This window comes from Molothrus aeneus, chromosome 1 (genome assembly GCF_037042795.1).
Source record: "Molothrus aeneus isolate 106 chromosome 1, BPBGC_Maene_1.0, whole genome shotgun sequence".
Lineage (NCBI taxonomy): Eukaryota > Metazoa > Chordata > Aves > Passeriformes > Icteridae > Molothrus > Molothrus aeneus.
In genome coordinates, this window is record NC_089646.1 from 123,463,878 (window position 1) to 123,482,660 (window position 18,783).

The window sequence follows — 18,783 nt, forward strand, 5'->3', positions numbered from 1 at the left end:
GATATTTAAATCAGTGTGATCTGCTTATATAAAGTTAACTCTCTATCTCCTCTATTTCCCCAATTACACTGAGAATTTAGTTTATGTAGAGCCTATCACTGTGACATCTTTAGTATTTCTTTTTTTTCTTCTTCTTCTTAATAATAAAACTGTAAGGCATAGTTAGCTTGATCAGGGTTTGTTCTCCTTCATGACATCAGAGCACTGTTGTATTGATGAAATTATTAAGAAAAAAAGGAAGTTGTTTATATTTTTCTTCAGAAGTTCATTTATGTGAGCAGAAATTACAATAAGGGTTTGGATTGCTATTTTTTTTTCCTAAATATGGATGAATAGAGATCAATGCCTCTTATCATTCATTTTTTTAGGGGAAACTTCCTCCTACTGAGCTCTTTAATGTACTTGGAGAGATATAGATTTGAAGGGTGGACTATTCAGTGGAAAAGGAATTGACTGAATGGATACAGCTGGAAAGTGGTGGTCAGTGTGTCTATGTGTCTATGTCCAGGTGGAGGCTGGTATCGAGTGCTGTCCCTCAGGACTCTTGTTTTAAAACTCTTGTTTTGGTGGTCTTTTAGTATCTTCATCAATGACACAGTGAGATTGAGTGCACCCTGAGCAAGCTGAAGGACAGGATGCCATCCAAAGGGACTGAACTGCCATGACTTCTCAAATATCCTCAGATATTCCCTCAGAACCCACAGATGTATTACATCAGCTCCCATTGACTTGTGCACCTTCAGGTTCTTTAGATGGTCTCAAACCTGAACCTCTTGCAACAACATTGTGAAAATCCTTTCAATTTAAATACCTACGTTTTTATCCTTGACACTTTCCCATAAATTCCATGTATTTCTAAATCATGGTTTTGACCTACTCATTTCTTTTCTGTGGCCAAATAAGTAAATAAATGCATAAGTGAAGGTGGCAGGCAGGTAGGCATGATGGTGACGATAACATGCACAGTTTTCATTCCTTTGCCAGTTCCTGAAAAGCACTTTAGTGCCACATTTGAAAGTTCAGGAAACCTGAGGAAGTTTTCAAATTGAAGGAACAAATCAAAGAGCACAAGTCAATGCATTTAGCAGTTAGTGTTTACATGTAATTGGTGACAACAGGAAATTTAGCAACAAGAATCAGACAGGCAGGATATTTATTAAGAGAAGTAATCAGAAGAAATCCACAGTTTCATAATCACTTCATTTAAATTTCTGCTCTGGATCTACCCTTGGTCTTTGGCCCAGGGTAGTCCTGGAATTGCATTATTTCTCTCAAGACTTAAGTTGTGGAATGATGCTTAAGTAACTTACACTGACTGACCTTTCAGTTTTGTAGTAGCTAATACTGCATCTGTGTATTTTTGTTTTAACTCACACAGCCCTTTGCTTGCCAAGTGGTTATTAGGAAATAAGTGCTGGCTTTCAACTGTTCTTGAATTTCCAAAAAATATCAAAACAACCGTACTTCAGTCTCAGAGACCAACTGAATCCACAGTCTCCTGGGTCCTCTTTCAGAAGAAAGAACTTCCAGTGAAGTCCTTACACTTGTGCTTACATTCTCTTTATCTGCAGTGTGATACTGGGAAATGTTTCCTTTCCCTGTTCCATAAAAGATTTATGGTTTGGGGTTGGTTTCAGTTTTTTAAGGTCTTTGGAGTGAAAGTTGCCATCTCTTATACAAAGAGCTAAAGAGAATATGTGAAAGTCTCAGTCACAGTTTACAAAGTTACCACCCCTGCCTCATCATTAGCATCAATACATGGGGGGTTGGAGAGGGTGTATTTCAGGAAAGCATGGTATGCTTTGCTCTTAACCTCTTCCCTCTCAGATTCAGTAGAGCAATCTTATTCCAGTCAAACACATAAAACTAGTGCTCTTTACAATCAACTGAGCTAACAGTTCTTGGAAGTACATCCTACTGGTTTTTCGGGTGTTTGTTCTGAATACCAACATTTTTACAGAGTAGTTTTACAGAAAAATTCTGTATAGCACAGATAAAACAATTTATGTTAGTTTACTTCAAACCAGGAAACATCAGGCTGACTTTACTAAAGCTTTCCTGAAGTATTCAGTCCAAGGCAGATGGCTGGTATGAAAATGTTTATCTCAATTGGGCAGGTTACGGGCAGCTAAGAAATGGGTATTTTAAGACGGGAATTCCCCAGCTGAGCTTTGAATGATTATCTCTGAATAAAACCTAAAAAAAGAGTAATGGTAGTCAAAAAGTGAACAGCCCAATTTCATAGAAGACAAATATTTTATTACCAAAGGAGTTATATCAAAGTAAGAAACTGCAAAAGTGTAATAACTATAAAAATACTTCTATTTATTCAAAATAAAATATGAGCACTTTATTAGTTAAATGCCAATATATTATTCTCTGACAATATTCACATATTTTAAGTCATGTTTGCCTAACATCTTAAAACATGTTACATAAAATAATTGCATATGAGAAATCACAATCTGAAGCTAAGGAATTCTAGCTCCTCCTGCAGCTAACTCTGGGTTGATCAAATGAATGAGTGTAGTGCTGTTTCCAGTCAACTGAACAACTTACATTCAGGCATCTTCTTCTTCTTCCACAGGATTCAGTCTTGCCTGTGCTTCAGCCAGCAGAAGCATGCTGCATCTCTCAAAAATCAGTACCCTTCTTGAGTTTTTCAAAAAGCTAACTTTTTCCCTGTTTTTCCAAACCCAAATCAGTTAGCAGACCCATCAGACCCACACCAAAACCACTTCTGTGTCAGGAGAACATATCCAAGATAATCTGCTGCTTTGGTAAATTGTTACTTTTGGTCCTTGGTGTGTTTTGCATAAATATAAAGCAACCAGCTACTTTTTCATACTCTTCATACTCTTTTTCTTCACCTGCAGATTCCAAGATGTTTTTGTAAAATCCAGTACACATGTAAGTGGCTGCTTTCATATGACAGTATTATAAGGTTACTTGAAGAATTGGAAAATTCAGAGTAGTTTCCAGAGCACAAAAGTTGGACACAGACTTCTGCAGAGTTCTTTGTTTCAAATGCTGGTCTTCTATTTCCACTTCTCGGACTTCAGCAGCTTGGTTCAGCCATTTCTGTTTCTGTCATCTCCAGGAACAAGGTACAGTAGCCTTCCATCAGAATTCTGGCATAAAGTGTTCATATAAGCGAGCAAGTTTACTTGAAGAATGCATATAAAATGCAAAGATACCAAGTAATGCCACTTCGAAAGAAAAGAGCAGGATTCACCTGGAATCACCTGGAAATTATTTTTTCAAATTTATTCCAGCAGGATCGAAGGCTAGATATATTTTCTTTCAGTTCACAAACTTCTTGGTTACATTTCTTTTTGGACTGTTCACCTGTCTCTGTATCTTCCAAACTAAATACATGTGAACAAACCTGAAACAGAACAGATTGTATGAGAACTGCTGATTCTATTTCTGTAGCCATCTTTCAAAGCAAACCAATTGCTTTACATCTGAATACTGGAGAGACCCTGCCCATGGGACTGTGAGAATGTGGCTTTAACTCAGAGCAAATAAGAACACCTGAAACAAGCGTGTCCAACCGAGAACATGTACATCCTCCAACACAGATTAAAATTTATCCTCCATTTTCTGAAGGACTGAGAAAATAAAGCCAAATAATTTGTGAGCCAAACTTTGACTATATGTGTCAAGACCAGTGGAACAAGACAGACCAGTTCCAGGGGCTGATGCTGTGTCCTAATGTTCAAGATCTCAGCCAGACAAAACTACTGTAGTTCTTGTTCATATTCAATGACTGCTCATTTTTTTCTTTCTAAATTACTTTAATTAAATCTTTAAATAAAAGCAGGAATCCATAAGGTTAGGCAGAAGTTGCAAGGGTGACACTGACTTCTATGACTTGACTGGGATACCTTTAAAGTAAGGCAAATGTTGGATTCACCAGAGGTGACAAAGGAAAATATAAACACCAACATTACTTTGAAGATCTCCTCCCAGACTGTAAGTCTCTCCACTTCAAGGAGAAAAATAAAAAGCTAAATGAAGCCTTCAATCCATCTGTTTAAACACTATATTTTTGGTGCCTATGAGGATACTTTGATGCTGGTTAATATTTTTGTGTTCAATAGGTAACACTGAGCCACACTTAAAAGAACACTCTTCCTTTGTTACAGTAGTCGGTAGATCACTGTGCTACATTTAAGCGGCACTTCAAAAAGAAGATTCTGCCAAAGACTAAAAACCCAAATATTATCATACCCAATTGTTCTTGTTGAATCTGAGAGATTGTGGTTAAAATAAAGACCAAAGAGATTACAGAAAAGAGAGAATCTCACCCTAATTGTTTGTTGAGAGAAACCAAATTAAACATTACTCTTAGAGTTAGTGAGAAGTTACAACTCTGACAATACTCCAGAGAAGTTTAAATGCCTTCTTTGCATAAGTCTAGTCCTTGTCTCTCACTGGAGAATTAGTTAAGTGAAATTCAGTTCACTACTGAACCAGAGCAGGTATCTTCACCATAGACTTCCAGATGATTTTCTGAGTCTTTGCACTGAGCCTAATGTCTATTACAAGACAAATGCTATACAGAGGAAACTTCCTTTAGCATGGAACATGTGCAAGATGGTTGTATCTTTTAGAGGCAGATGTGATAGTCTGTGTTGAAGAGCTCTAGAAAATAAGAGTTAAACTATTACTCACTAAAGTTGAGTACAACTCACCTTTTCTTTTTTAGGTCTTTCACATTTACACTGTAGAACTTGTAATGTCCCACATGAGACGAATGCTGCTTTCTGTCTAAAGGCTTTGTTGATCCTCTGCTTATTAAAGAATCTGAGCATGTTGCATGCCATGCTCTGTAGTGATTCTATTTCCTGTCAAGACAGCAAGGAAAATATGTCCTGAAAAGTTTGTGCACCATTAATTATTTGCAATGTTGGTTTATCTTTAAAAAACCCCAAACTCTCCATCAATTACTATTGGTTTCTCTTGTTTTCATAGTGCAAATCTTTTTCAATAAAATACATAACTAATCTGACTTACCTGCCATCTTTTTGAGATATTTAAAGCAGCAATTTTTAGTAGTAATAATAGTAGCATAAGGATGTTAGGGAGAAATCACAGCTGTAATCAAATCAATTGATGCAGTTAGGAAAACAAATGATTTATGCAGCCAGTCCTTTTACCAAGTCATGAAAAAATCTGTAGCAACAGCTGCCAGTTGTGCTTTCTGGCATTTGAGATCTGCCAAAACTACTATTTTAAAGCTTTCAGGTCTGAAGTGAAAAGTTTAGCTAATATAAATTTCTGTAAAAAAAATGTTAAAAAGAGATTGGGAAATTGTAATATTTACTTCCATTGCCAAAAAGAAAAGTATCTGTTTTGTTTAAAAAATATAGAAGAATCTTCATAGTAGGGAATAAAACCCCACATTTCTTGGATATGGAATTGCTTAATATTTAAATGTTTAAAATATCAATTTACTCAACACATATAATTCCAGATTCAAAAAACAAACCATCCTGAATACTGTGATTTGACTATTAAAACTAAATACTATCCTATCACCCTATTTTATCCTGGACTGTACAAAGAACTCACTTGGGTTTGTATTCTCTACATTCTGAAAAATTAAATTTTACCTCAGTATCATTGCAGAAAAACACTTTGATATTTTCATATTTTTTATTCTTGCAGCACCTGTCACGATTCTCTGCAGACATTTTTACCTGTAAAATATCATATATGTTTAGACATGTAAGTACTGTGTCAGTGCTCAGTCACCCTGACAGCAAAAAGCTCTTTCCTGATGTTCAGAAGGAACCTCCAGTGTGCTGGTATGTGCCCACTGCCCCTGGTCCCATCACTGGGCACTGTGGGTAAGAGCCTGGCTCTGCACTCTTTGCCCACTCACTTGAGGTATTTCCACACATGGATGAAATCCCTCTGAGCCTTCTCTTCTCCAGGCTGAACAGCCCCAGCTCTCTCAGCTTTCCTCATCAGAGGGATGCTCCAGTCCCTTCAGCATCTTCATGACCCTTTGCTGGACTCTCTCCAGTAGCTCCATATTTCTCTCATACTGGGGAGCCCAGAAAGGGACACAAATCTGTTCAATTTAAATCTTCATATTCTATCAAATTGCTTTGTTCTTTGGAAATTTTGAGACATGGAGCAATGTTTAAATCTTACAATTGAATTGTAGCATTGAATACAGTGTTTGTCAATGTTTGTCTCAATAAATACATGTCTCAGCTCTAAACAGATGGTAGCACTCACTTTGTATGTGTAACAAGAGAAGATGGCCTAAGCAACATCACATGGTCTTTTGCCTGATTATAATATTTTATCAATACTTTATCCTCTCTTGTAGTTTTTTCTTCCACTTTCACACTCGTCATCAAGATGACAATGGAAGTCAACTCAACAGAAACTTTGTCTTCAGCCTGTATCCAGACATTCCAGTTAAGCCAAAGGGCTTTAAAAAGGCAGCTCATGACAGTATTGTTTTAGATCTCTTCACTTAGCCATGCATATGAGCACATCAGACAGTTAATTCCTAAAGTTTTTCTGCAGAAATTGCCTGAATTTCAGAAGCTCACCCAAGATAAACAGAACTTTATCCAAAAAGTGTTTTTAAAACCAAGAGTTTAGGGAGTCAAATATTCACTGACAAAGGAAAAACCACAAAACAGCAAAACCAAATTAAAAAGCCCAAACCACAAACATCAGGAAGCTAATGCACATCTTTTCTTGCACCACAACAGATATTGCTCCAGTCACAGCACCAAAATTTATAATTATATAATCATCCTAAAAGCTATATATCTGTCACTTCATTTGCTAACTGCTATGAGATTTTCCATCCTCTCTAGCTTCCTCAGATCACCTTTAGTATAATGTACAGTAACCACATCTGAAGGTAGTTCATTGGCCGTGTCTAAACCAACCTAAGGGAAATCCTGACCTCAGAAAAGGCATTAGTGAAAATTTAATTACCTTACAGAGATCTATTATATGACTCACTATCCTGCTCTGCAGTAAACCCGTAGCTGCTCCAAACATCTGGCTGAGGAACTGAAAGCTACTGACTTTGGCTCTGCAGTTGCAGGAAAGTGCCTGCTGGGCAGTGCTATCACCCACACAGCACACATATTATTTGCTGTTAACTTACAGTAACAATACACTGATTATACATAGAAGACAAATTTATCTTAAACAGTGAAAAGTAAAGGCAGAAAAAATAAAGAAACTTACACAGTAGTTGCTTGTGTATGTCTTCTAGGAAGTAAAAGCTTCAGAGCTCAATACATTCCCATTAGTTTTCACAAACATTAATTCATTAAGGTTTTATTTATGTATTTATTTTGATATACAACATCAAGCTCCATCCTACAATAGGACAGTGGCAAGGCATTGCCCTATCCAGGCCAGGAGAGCCCCTCAGCCTCCCTGACCTGCATCTTGAGCCGGGCTGGGATGCACCTCATGGATCGCCACCACCAGAAGGCAGCAGGATCTGCCTCCCAGAGGATGTTATTCCTTCGTATCATTTCCTCTTATAGGTCAGCTATCTTCTAACTGCTCACCAAGAGAGTTTGGTTTTGTTCTCTAGGGAATACTTGTTCTTTGTCAGAAATACAACAGCAAACTAAAGGGAATACTCCTCTATTCTAATATGGCCATTAATATTCTCTCTAAATTTGATGCCTCCTTCAGGATAAAGTCATTTATAAGCAGAGAAATACCTTTCTTTCTTCATAATCTCAACCAACATAACATGATCCAAATGTTAAAAGATGATTCCCTGACCCTAAAGATATTTTTTTTCCAGATGAGGGTTGATGTGCCTTGGGTTGGAGACCACTGCCATAAAGCTCTGAAGGATGGTGGTAGTTTGTAAGTGTGAGGAAATGCAATGACTCCTGATTTTCCCCTTGGAAAAAGGTTGCATATTATTTGTATTTCATGCAAATAGATCTTGATTTAAGACTGCAACAGGATGGTGAATTCTCATTTAGTGACAATCTGTCAGCAAAATCACATTTTTTTGTGGGAATGCCTCTACTAATACAACTGTTTTAAGTGTTCCCCCATGGAAGTGTTCTTGACAGATTAATTTAATTGCTAATAATTCATGAGGAAGAATTGGAAGGTAAATTTTGGGCATGGACTGGTAAACTGTTAAGAAACTATTTTGCTAAGCTATAATAAATGTGGCTGATAAAGCCATAATGGAGGAGATTTACACATGAGAATGTTAAGCTCTGCTCTGCTGCTATCTAGAAAAGATAATTTGTTTTGGCTAAATAAGATATATTAATAGGTACAAAGAAACCTATTAGGATACAAACAAACTTTTACTGTCATATGAATTTTGTGCCTCTGTGCATTTGTATTCAATGGACAACATAAAACTTCAGTCAAGAACTCTAGTTAGTAGAACAAATTACAGCTGTAATGCTTTCTTCTCTTGATAAAATCATATAAAGAGAAGTAGTAATGAAATTACTTTAGAAAAAAGTACTTTCTGATCAAATATCTGATGTATATAATGCACAGGCACAAAAAACTGTATCACAGTATTTGTTCATGCAAATAGGCATTATCCACAGATTTCAGAGATTTTAAAGAGACTGAATTGTTGCACCCCTCAAATAAAACCACCATTCCAGCATAATGTGTGACTTAAAATCGGTCTTTTATCATGTTTTAACATTAGAGATTTTATTATTAATTGTTAGCATCTAAAAATAAGCCCAAGAAGCTACTACCTACCAGCTCATTGATGTCGTGACTTAGTATATTCTCATACTTCACACGGATTTCTGTTGTTTTATTTCCCATTGCACAGGTAGATGCATTCACTGGAGACAGAACAAGGAGCAGTGGCAGAACTGGTAAGGTAGATCTGAAAAAGGCTGGATTATAAGAACAGTAAGGTACATGTTAGTTAATGTCACAGACTGTGTGCTGTATTTAACAAATACATTCTGTAATCTGTTAAAATAGTTTAAAAGGGATCTTTGTACAACCAAATGACTTGTGCCTTGCTAGAGGGAAGGATTCACCTCCAAATTAAGACACTCTTTGGGTGTCTAAACTCCCCCGTACCACAAGATGATTCAGCCAGTGTGGATAAGTGCTGTTGTGTTGTTGAGGGTCCCCAGGATGAGGTGAGAGATGAGAATTTGACTCCAAGTTCTCAGAAGGCTGATTTATTATTTTATGATATTATATTATATTAAAAGAAATTATATACTAAAACTATACTATTCTATATATATATACTATACTATAAAGAAAGAGAAAGGAGACATCAGAAGGCTACACAAGAATGAATAATAAAAACCTGTGACTGACCAGAGTGTCCAACACAGCTGGACTGGGACTGGTCATTAATTAAAAACAATTCACATGGAACCAATCAAAGATGCACCTGTTGGTAAGCAACCTCCAGACCACATTCCAAGCAATCAGATAATTATTGTTTACATTTCTTTTTGGAGGCTTCTCAGCTTCTCAGGCGAAAAATCCTAGCGAAGGAGTTTTTCAGAAAATATCATGGTGAAAGATAAGAGCCTACAGCTATTGAGCTGACCAGCCACTTGGTGACTTCTTGGGCTGAATTCATCCTCAGGGTTCACTGCAAGCATTGTATTTTATTGGACCATAACCACATTGGACACATGTAGAGGAGTGTTTTAATCATATTATGTTTAGACATTCAAGTGTCTTAACCTGCAGCTGAATCTTGACTATCCATTTTTCCTTTGACAACTACAAATCCCCATGAACACACCTCTATAACAAAAGTTGTTTAAACACCTTTTCAGGCAGACCAAATGTACAAATCCATGCTAATGGCAATAACATGAGATAAAGCAGCAACACAACCTTCTCCACAAGATTTCTGCAATCTTTTTGAGCAAACTTCACTGCCCATCACTTTGCTTGTCCCTGTACTGGACTGCCTTCCCTTGCTCTGACCCCTGGTCTTCTGTCTTTGCATGACGTCCAGGAAAATATGAGTTCTGTGAGGATGGGCAGAGAGAAAAGACCAAAACATCAAAAGAGCCTGAAGAGACTGACAGGAGGCTGCAGGTGACTCACCTGGTGCTGGGAAAGAAGGAGACCAAGTACGTGATAATACATGATCAGGAATAATTAGACTCTGGCCTATTGCTAGTCTGGCTAGGATAATGCTTAAATTGAAGGTTTGGGGGAAAAAAACAAAGGTAGACATTTATGATGGAGGACTAGCAAAGATCACAGCAAGTTTCTGGAGGAGTATGCAGTGTTTCTGCCCATCTTCACCACTGAGTAAGAACAACTGCACACAGAGTACCTGTGAGACAGGAGCCAGGAAAGGAAGAGGGGATGCCCTGGCCCCAGCTGCTCCTTTCCTTCCTCTCTGTCAGGGATGGGCTGTTGGGTACAGCCAATCCAGCACTCAAGAGATGGGCACCTCTGGACCTGGGCATCACAAGTAAATCATGTCCTCAGAGAGCAATTTTGAGCAACTAAGAAAACAGCAATGAAACTTGACCATAATTTGCATTGACCCACCTATCTTCTGCAATGCAAGAACCACAGGCACACCACATGCTCACTGCCATTAAAAGAAACACAGTTCCTTATAGCCCATCCCAGCCAACTCACAGCAGACTGAATCCTCAAAGAAGAATGCATACTGACTAGTGAAGCCTTCTCTTTCTGATAGATTGCATGTGAACATGTGATTATGTACACCTCTGCCCTAGAAACAGGACTGGAAAAATTTTACCTGTACAAGCTAAACCACAGAATTCTTGAGCAAGCTGCCTGAGAAATTCTAATTGGAAATTTCATGGGTTGAAAACCAGATTTTCTGACCTTTTCATATACTGATCAACCAAGGTCTATTAATGTCTCAAGAAATCTAGCCTAATGGGCTCAGTGAATCTTAAAGGGATCCTAAATGTAGTAAATTTAAAAACTCTGTAAGGTGACTCTATTATGATCTTCAAGCTCAAAGTGGACACACCTGACTTCCACAGAGCTTTACCTTTGTAAATCTCTATGCTAACTATATCTCTGTTGCATGATTTATCAGTTTGAAGGATGAAGACTTAGTATTTTAAAAGACACTTACAAAAAATATTGAAGAACTCAATAATAGGGCAACATTTTTCCAATCTCCCATTGCACCTCTTGATTCCAGTGCAAAAGATGAACTGCAATGCTTGTTCACCAGTAGGGTAATACAAACAATTTGGATATGTTGCTTCACAAACATACTTGAAGGGACGAAAATAGCAATCCTCTAAATTAAAACAATCTGACTCCATCACTTTAAACTTGGCTTGTCTGGCAACAAGTAGAGATAAGAGATAAGATATTGTACAGATCACCAATCTTTTAAATGAGGAAATTACAGAATAAAAGTAGATCACGTGTTGCACACTCATGAGGTCCCTTGGGCCACTGCAGGATGGTAATCAAATTTTTTCAGACATTCCTAAATGAGTCCTGGAAAAAATATTAGACAAGTGTCAAAAAATTCTATGAGATCTAGACTGAAAATTGAAAGGGATTTTCTTGAAGTTAGGTAACTTTGAAAGAATGGGAGTTTATGGTGCTCCATATGGCCAGCAATTCAAAAGAAAGACAGCATTACTGGTAATAAACCATTTTTCCAGTAAACTCCCAGAAACTCCTAAGTCATATCTGGAAAGCCCCAAAAATTCTCGTAGCAAATCCAGGAAGAGCTAGTTTTCCAGTATTTCCACATATTTAAAAAAAAAAAATGAAACAACACAAAAAAAACCCCAAAACCTCTTGGCTTTTTAACGTTAAAACACCCTCCTGTGCATACACCCGGGGGCACGTCCTCGGCGGCACCCAGCGGGATCCTCGCAGCAGCCCCGGTCTCACAACCCCAATCTCAGGGGGGGACGCTCCCTCTGCCCCTTTCCCCTCTCCGCAGCCCGCAATTCCCGCGGGGAACGGGTCACTGCCGCTCTTTTCCCTCGGGGTCCCGCCGCACCCGGGCGGAGGGGCGGGCGGGCGAGCGCTCCCGCCCGGGGGCGAGGCACCCCCGGCACTGCGCCGCACCTGCTCCGGGGGCACCCGCGGGGCTGCAGCTGCCCACGGCAGGCAGATGCCCATGAGAACGTAGGTGCCCATGGAAAGGGCGGTGGGAGCAGCACGGACCGGCGTGGAGCGATGCCTCCCGCAGCTCCCCCGCCCCACGCTGTCCCGCTGCCTCTGCCACTCCCGAGCCGCCCTTCCCGGCAGCTAGCGTGATGGGAACCTGACCCTTTTACTTTCATTCTGCGGGGAAAAGAGAAAAAAAAAAGCGAAACCGGGAATTTCCCCAGCCGTCACCAAGGGTTTAAAAGGCACCGGGAAGCACCGCGCCGGCAGAGCGGGCGGGACGGCAGGAGGCAGCGGAGCAGGTGAGGAGCCAGCGCGGCCGGGGTGCGGAGCGGAGCGCGGCCGGCCCGGGGGCAGGTGAGGCGGGCGCCTCCTGCGGAGCGGGGCGGTGCGCGGCGCGCTCCTTACCATGGAACATGGTCCGTGCGGAGGCTGTCGGGGAGCTGCGCCGACGGGTCCGCGGTCATGGTGGCGGCGCCGCCTGGGCCATGACGGCCGCAGCCCGCGGAGCGCCGCGCAGGGGCCGGGAGGGGCCGGGCCGGGCTCAGCAGCCCCCCGGAGCCCGCCCGCCCGGGGGCACCGCGGCGCTGTCCGGAGCGGCGGCGGGACGGCCGCGCTTTGCCTTTCCCATGGGGCTCCGCCGGCCGCCGCAGTTTCACTTTCTGCTCGGCCGCGGCGGGGCTGCCCGCGGGCCGGCGGCGGGCAGGGGCGGCTGCGCGGCCCCCGGGGCGGGCGGCATCCCCGGGAGCGGCTGTGGCGGGCCGGGCTTACATAGAGCCGGGATTACATAGAGCCCCGGCTACACGCCCAGTGAGCGCCGTGTGTGCGGCCGGGGAGGGAAGGATGGATCTTGGCACTACGCGTGGAAAGAGCCGCTCATCCGCGGGGAGGATATCCTTGCAAAAAAAAAAAAAAAAAAATCACTGCATGTTGTGGAGTCGCTTTTTCAGAGGGGAGCGGCTTAGCTTGAAAGCTGAAAGCTGATGCGCTGCCCTTTCGCTCCCTCAGCTGCCCTTGGATGGGTTGTGGAAGGCGGGACTGCCAAGAGGGCTCTGTCTCCGGTCAAGGGTTACCCCAGGCTGTTGGCATGGGCTCAGAAGTGAAAAGTGGATGGTTTCTGCACAGTTTGTCGTCTACACCCTTTCCCCCTCCCCTACCCCCCTGCTCTCTTCCCCCACAAAATCATTTTGTGGAATATGAAAGGATTGAGAAAGAATGGTGGATGGCTCAGGAAGGTGTTTCAGCCTGGAAGACACCCAAATTCTTTAAGGCAAACATGTAGAAAGATGTGCTTTTCTTGGTAAATTCAAAATGGAAAAAATTTTCATGTGCAGTTCAAAAGGCTTGGAATAAAACAGAGTATTAAATATCTTAGTAGAGTCCCCTTCACATCTCCTGCCCAAAAACTTTCTGAGTTTTGAGTTCTGCATCACCCTTCCTGCTCTGCGTGAGCACAGAGAGATGATTCCATAACCCCTCTTTCTTCTCACAACAGTGCTTTTCTACGGGGAGATAGATAGTGAGGTGAGAATATTAAGGAGCAAATATGGGGAATCCTCAGGATGGTTTCCTCCCATTCTCTTGAACTGAAATTGTGCTGCTTCCCTCCTGTGTGAGGAGGTCCTTCATCCCCTTTATTGTCTATGAATTAGACTCTGCTTTAGATTGGCTACACATTTCTCATTTCTTTGTCTTTGGAAAAGAATTTAGTCAATTCTTCTTCAGAAGTATTCTGTCAAGATTCAAGACAGAGGAGGTTTTCCACACCTACAGCTTTGAGCTGCTTGATTTCATTAGTGATTACCCGTAACTACGATTTAGGCAGAGAACAGGGATCAGTATTGACACAAGGAGCGCCTGTACTTGCTTGTTCCTTAAATGAGTGCCAGCTTGGATGTGATGTATTGTTCAGTTCTTGAATTTGAACAAGGATTTTGCCTCTTTCATGGCTAAATTATCTAGCACTTATTGTGTCTTAAGTTGTCATTTTTCTGCTTGTTTTCATTTACTGTTTTGTTTTTTCTCTTCTGTCAAATATTGTCTAAAAACATCTCTGTGCATTTCAATTTGCTGGCATGTGCGAATCAGAGAATGCCACAGGACTCTTCTTCTGGGGGGAGATTAGTACCTGGTGTAATGCAAGAAAATTTGTGAATATCTGTTCTATGGTCAGGTACATAGAGACTTGCATTTTCAATAGTCAGATGTTTTGAAAACACTGCACTATGAAGCTCCAGTCATACAAAACTGTGTCACCAAAATCAACTTTCCTTCTAGGCAAGTAGTTCTTCCAATTTCTTACAACAGTACATGTGTGTTCACAAAATGAGATTGTTTATGCAGATTGTCAGGATGCAAAATATAAAGGAAATACTTCTTTAGCTTCTTTGTTAGTTTTCTGGCTGAAACATCAGGAAGACTGGTAATTGCTTCAATTTGTTTTTTTTCTTTAAATAATGTAATTGATGGAAGAAGTCAGTATAGTAGCTTAATGCATTAATGAAAACATGACTGAAAGGTGATGTTGCCGTCTTTTACAGGAGTTTTGCTCTTTTCTTCGGTAGTGGCAGGATATAATTTTTTTTTTTTTAAGATGAAATCTGGTAAATGTATGGGAAACTTTTTATTCAGTCAAAGTGTCAAATAGATGGTGTGATCTGTACTTTGCCCCATATCGAGTGTTTAGATCCAGTCAATCCCTCTTATGTGACCTAACCCTGGACCAGGGCATAAACTTGTGATAAAGATGTTATTTGATGTATTTGTATGTAAAATATTCAAACTTTGTCTGTAACTTTTATGTGTTTTTAAAAATATCTTGAATCCCTATATGCATTTTGTTTTCAAAGTGTTTCTTTTAGTGATTTAGGATTATTTTGGGACTTCTTTCTGAAAAGATTACCTGCCAAAAGATCAAATTTGAGTGTTCAGAAGAATTCTGTATTTTTTAAAAGGAAAACCAAACACCAACCAGTTGAAAAATTAAATGAAGGAATTTAAGATTGATTATGTGACTATTGTCTTAACAACCCATTTTAATCAAGAAATCATGAAAAGAGTCCTGAACGTATACAAGTCTATCCCAGCTGAGTCTTACCTTGTTTAAATGACTGGTATCACTTTACCTGTTTTGCAAAACACAGTTGATGCTGAGCTGTAATAGAGACATCTTCCTCTGGAGTGGAATTAAGCTGCAGCTTGTCTGGGGCTGTGGGTAAAACCTTTGGAGGTAGAATAAAACTAAAATATTTCTGTAAAATTTCCAAGACATTAGGTGTCCCACTTCACTTTCATACCTGGAGAATTTACAGAGCTGACTGTTTTAATAGGAGTTATATTAGCTTTATTATGTAGATAATTTGACTAAGTAAGATTCCAAATAAACAGTCTCTGGAAAGATGTAGTCCAATACAGGGCTTTGCTGCAAATGTGTGTAGTTTTCTCTTTCACACTACTTTTGAAAATAACTTTTTATACCATAAAAGAGAGAACTGCAAATTGTGCATCTAACAACTGAAAGGCACCAGTAATTTTAGCTGCTTGTGTATGAACATATGTCACGTTCAATACATTTCCTGAGGACAGTTTCTCTAAGCGAGTTTAAATTTAGAGATCCTCCTGACATGATCAAATTCATTCTTAGAAAAGCAGGCATTACATATTAACCTCTACCAGAATATTGATATTGCTACATGAGAACTACATGATTGCAAAGCACATAATTTCTTGTTACGATTCAGTTCTCCAAAGACTAAGTACGTCTGGGATTGTTGCTGTCTTTCTCCAGATGTTGCTTGTCAACTTGAAAAGCTCTTTTGATCATGACTTTAGATTTGACTTTAGGCTTCTTGCAAACTTACAGTATCATTAGTATTGTTGAATAACATTAGTTAAAAAGCCATAAATATTTTTATATCATTTTGGAATAAAAAGTATGTGCTCCAGTTGCTGCAAACTGGTGGAGTTCAGAAAAGTATGACCACTGTTATGCTCTTATTTTTAAGAATAAATATGTCTGATAGTTAAATTTTTTGTAACTAACTGGGGGAAGGTGGGGAGAAAAAGAGACATATTGGCCCCTATTCCTTCCACTAAATAAAAACTGAACCCACAAGAGAATCCCTACTTAGCTGGGATTCAGTTACGTTTATTGTGCACCAAAACCTCTCATTGATGCTCAGGTCTGGGAAGTTCTAATCTTCTGCTGTATTTGGGCTAGACCAAGGGACCTAATATTATCATGGCACTAGAACACTCACTTTTTATAAATTATTATTGCTACTTTTTGTGTACAAATTGTTTGCCCGGTCACTGAGGTGAGCACTGAAAAAAACACACAAACTGACTGATAAACAGGTTTTAATATGGAATTAGATCTTACGTTCTTTCAAATGTAATGTATGGATCTCTTTTTCTTTGGCAAGAATTAAAGAAAAAAAACATTTCTGGAAAACTATTAAGATAAAATTTGTGGACGTGTGGGAAACTCACAGGAATGTTTTGTTATCAAGCTGCAGAATAGAAGGGGTAATTACTTTCTCTTCCTGTCTTGCTATGCAGGATGATGCCAATAAAGATTTTATCAAGAGCAATATGGCAAACAAGTGTGTTTTGAGAAACCACCACTCGGAAGGGGAGGTCTCCCAAGGGCAGCACTACCAGTGTTGAGATGGTGGCACTCGGGCTCCTCACTCCTGGCTGCCAGGGCTCTGCCCCCAGCCCAGTGCATGAATCAGGCTTTGCCTCAGCCTCCCCAGAATAGTGTCTGCTGGTGCCTGGGGTGTGCCCGAAACCCAGCTGGGACTGTGCCCCTGGGTCACATTGTCGGCTCCAGTGGGACGGTCCTCCTCACCACGCCAGGCTTTGAGCTGATTCTTGTTTGTTTCAGTGCCTCAGATGAGGCTGAATGTGGGAGAAATTGATATTTCAGCCAGGAAAAAATATGGAAATCCTGTTCCTGCTTTAGAGAGGCATAGAAGAAAGAAGGGGTTGGTTGTTAGTTTCTGTCAGTGCATATGCTTCTACATTTCCTACTTTAATGAGTGACTTTTTAGGGAGGAGGGGAGGTCTGGTAACAGCAATAATCATTGCAAATATTAACCCATATTGAAATTATGACAATTTCATTGTATTTCAGGGTCGTGGAATTTCCTTTGGGTTTGGTGCTGTGTTTTAAAGAGTTTATTTTCCAAAATTATAATAAAATATTTTTCATTATTTGAGTAAATCTATGTGTCTTACTGGTCATTCTTTTTACAATGTTATATATACAAGTACAAAAATGCATTTAGTGAACTTTTTCATTTTCTCCTCTCCTTCATTGCCCATTATTTGTTTTGAGAAAATGTGGTGAATTGATTTCAGGCAAACTGTCCCTGAAATAATACTCAATTTCTTCCAGTTTTTAGCTTTTCCTTTTTTTCTTTTAATATTCTTTTAAATTTATTTCTTTAAAGAGAACTGGAAGTCTTCCTCTAGGGTGGTTTTAAAGGCAGCCAGAAAATCACCCTGAAAAGTCACAGCGACTTAATTGGCACCACTGTGGTAAGGAGTAAAATTAAATATCTACAAATCTTTTAGACCCAGAAGACTACCTGAGGAATGAGTGTTGGAAATATGATACAGGTGCCAAAGGTTATTTTTATCCTTGCTTTGGATTAATAAATGTCTGTGTTCAATTACAGTTCCAATGAAGGGTTTAGGTCTGTTCCTAAATTAATTAAAAGACATTTTTTCTCCATCTGAAAGAGGTATTGGAGGGGAGGGTTTGTTAGTTTTTCTTTGGTTTCTCTTGTAAAATCTCCTCTCTGATTAAATGTTTATTCTAGGAAGAAATATTCTGTGTCCTTCCTACAAAACATAAAACTGACTCCTTTTTCTCGGTGTGAAATCTTACTTAAGTATGATGAATTCTGTGAACTTCAGGCTTTTTGATTTTGCCAATCATACCTTTCCAGCCTTGGTATGGTTTTACTTTATCAGCTTTTACTTGATTTAAATTCATCCACTTAAAAAACCTTATGAGATGAACTCTTAACTATCAAGAAGCTGCATTTATTGCATGATGATAAACTATCCTGAAGAGGAACCCTGTTCTTAAAACTTAATTTTTAAATTAAATTTAAAAAACCAATTTAATTTAAAAATCTATACAAATGGTTTGAATACAATGGTTTTAAATAGAGAACTCTTATTGTAAGTGTGGATTTTGTGGGCCTAATCCTGCAACCTGTGCCTGCTTAGCCCCAGTTTACCATACCTAGCTTAGATGCTTGTTTGTAAGCAAAACATTAATTTGCAGATTTTAAACTTGAACTTCGAGATTTCCCCTCTGAAGATTTGAATTATTTTTTACATTTATTTTGCTGCTGTCTGGAGTTGCCCTGAAATAATTCCAAACACATTTCTATCTTTGAAGATAACAAATTCTGTTGTAACAGTAGTGAAAACCATTACAAATGGGCCTTCCTTCCTTGATGTGGGATCTCTGTGTGGTTACAGTGGGAGGGGGTGGTTGAGAAAAACTACAATTAAGATATGATCTAATAATGCAGTTTGCCCAATAAGCATCACCTGGAAAATCAAAACCGTCAGTGCATGCTGAGACTTGAATTTCTTTTTTTAACAATGTATACTTATATATTACATGAAGATCTAGCCACAGTATTT

General features: G+C 39.6%; 1 protein-coding gene and 1 long non-coding RNA gene across 2 annotated transcripts in view; one reads left to right on the forward strand and one right to left on the reverse strand.

Annotated features, from left to right (window-relative positions):
- Window positions 1–2,237: 2,237 nt before the first annotated feature.
- On the reverse strand, window positions 2,238–12,621 carry IL7 (interleukin 7). The gene is made up of 5 exons (XM_066547306.1): window positions 12,523–12,621; window positions 8,755–8,897; window positions 5,622–5,708; window positions 4,701–4,853; window positions 2,238–3,388 (listed from the first exon to the last, which is right to left on the reverse strand). Exons 1-5 carry the CDS (start codon window positions 12,530–12,532, stop codon window positions 3,242–3,244), a joined length of 540 nt encoding a protein of 179 aa, XP_066403403.1. The 5' UTR covers window positions 12,533–12,621; the 3' UTR covers window positions 2,238–3,241.
- The window catches only part of LOC136554930 (uncharacterized), a 192,059-nt gene continuing 185,380 nt past the window's right edge, over window positions 12,105–18,783 (forward strand). Inside the window, exon 1 of the long non-coding RNA XR_010783398.1 lies at window positions 12,105–12,416. This is a non-coding gene — a long non-coding RNA (uncharacterized lncRNA). The remainder of the gene's footprint in view (window positions 12,417–18,783) is intronic.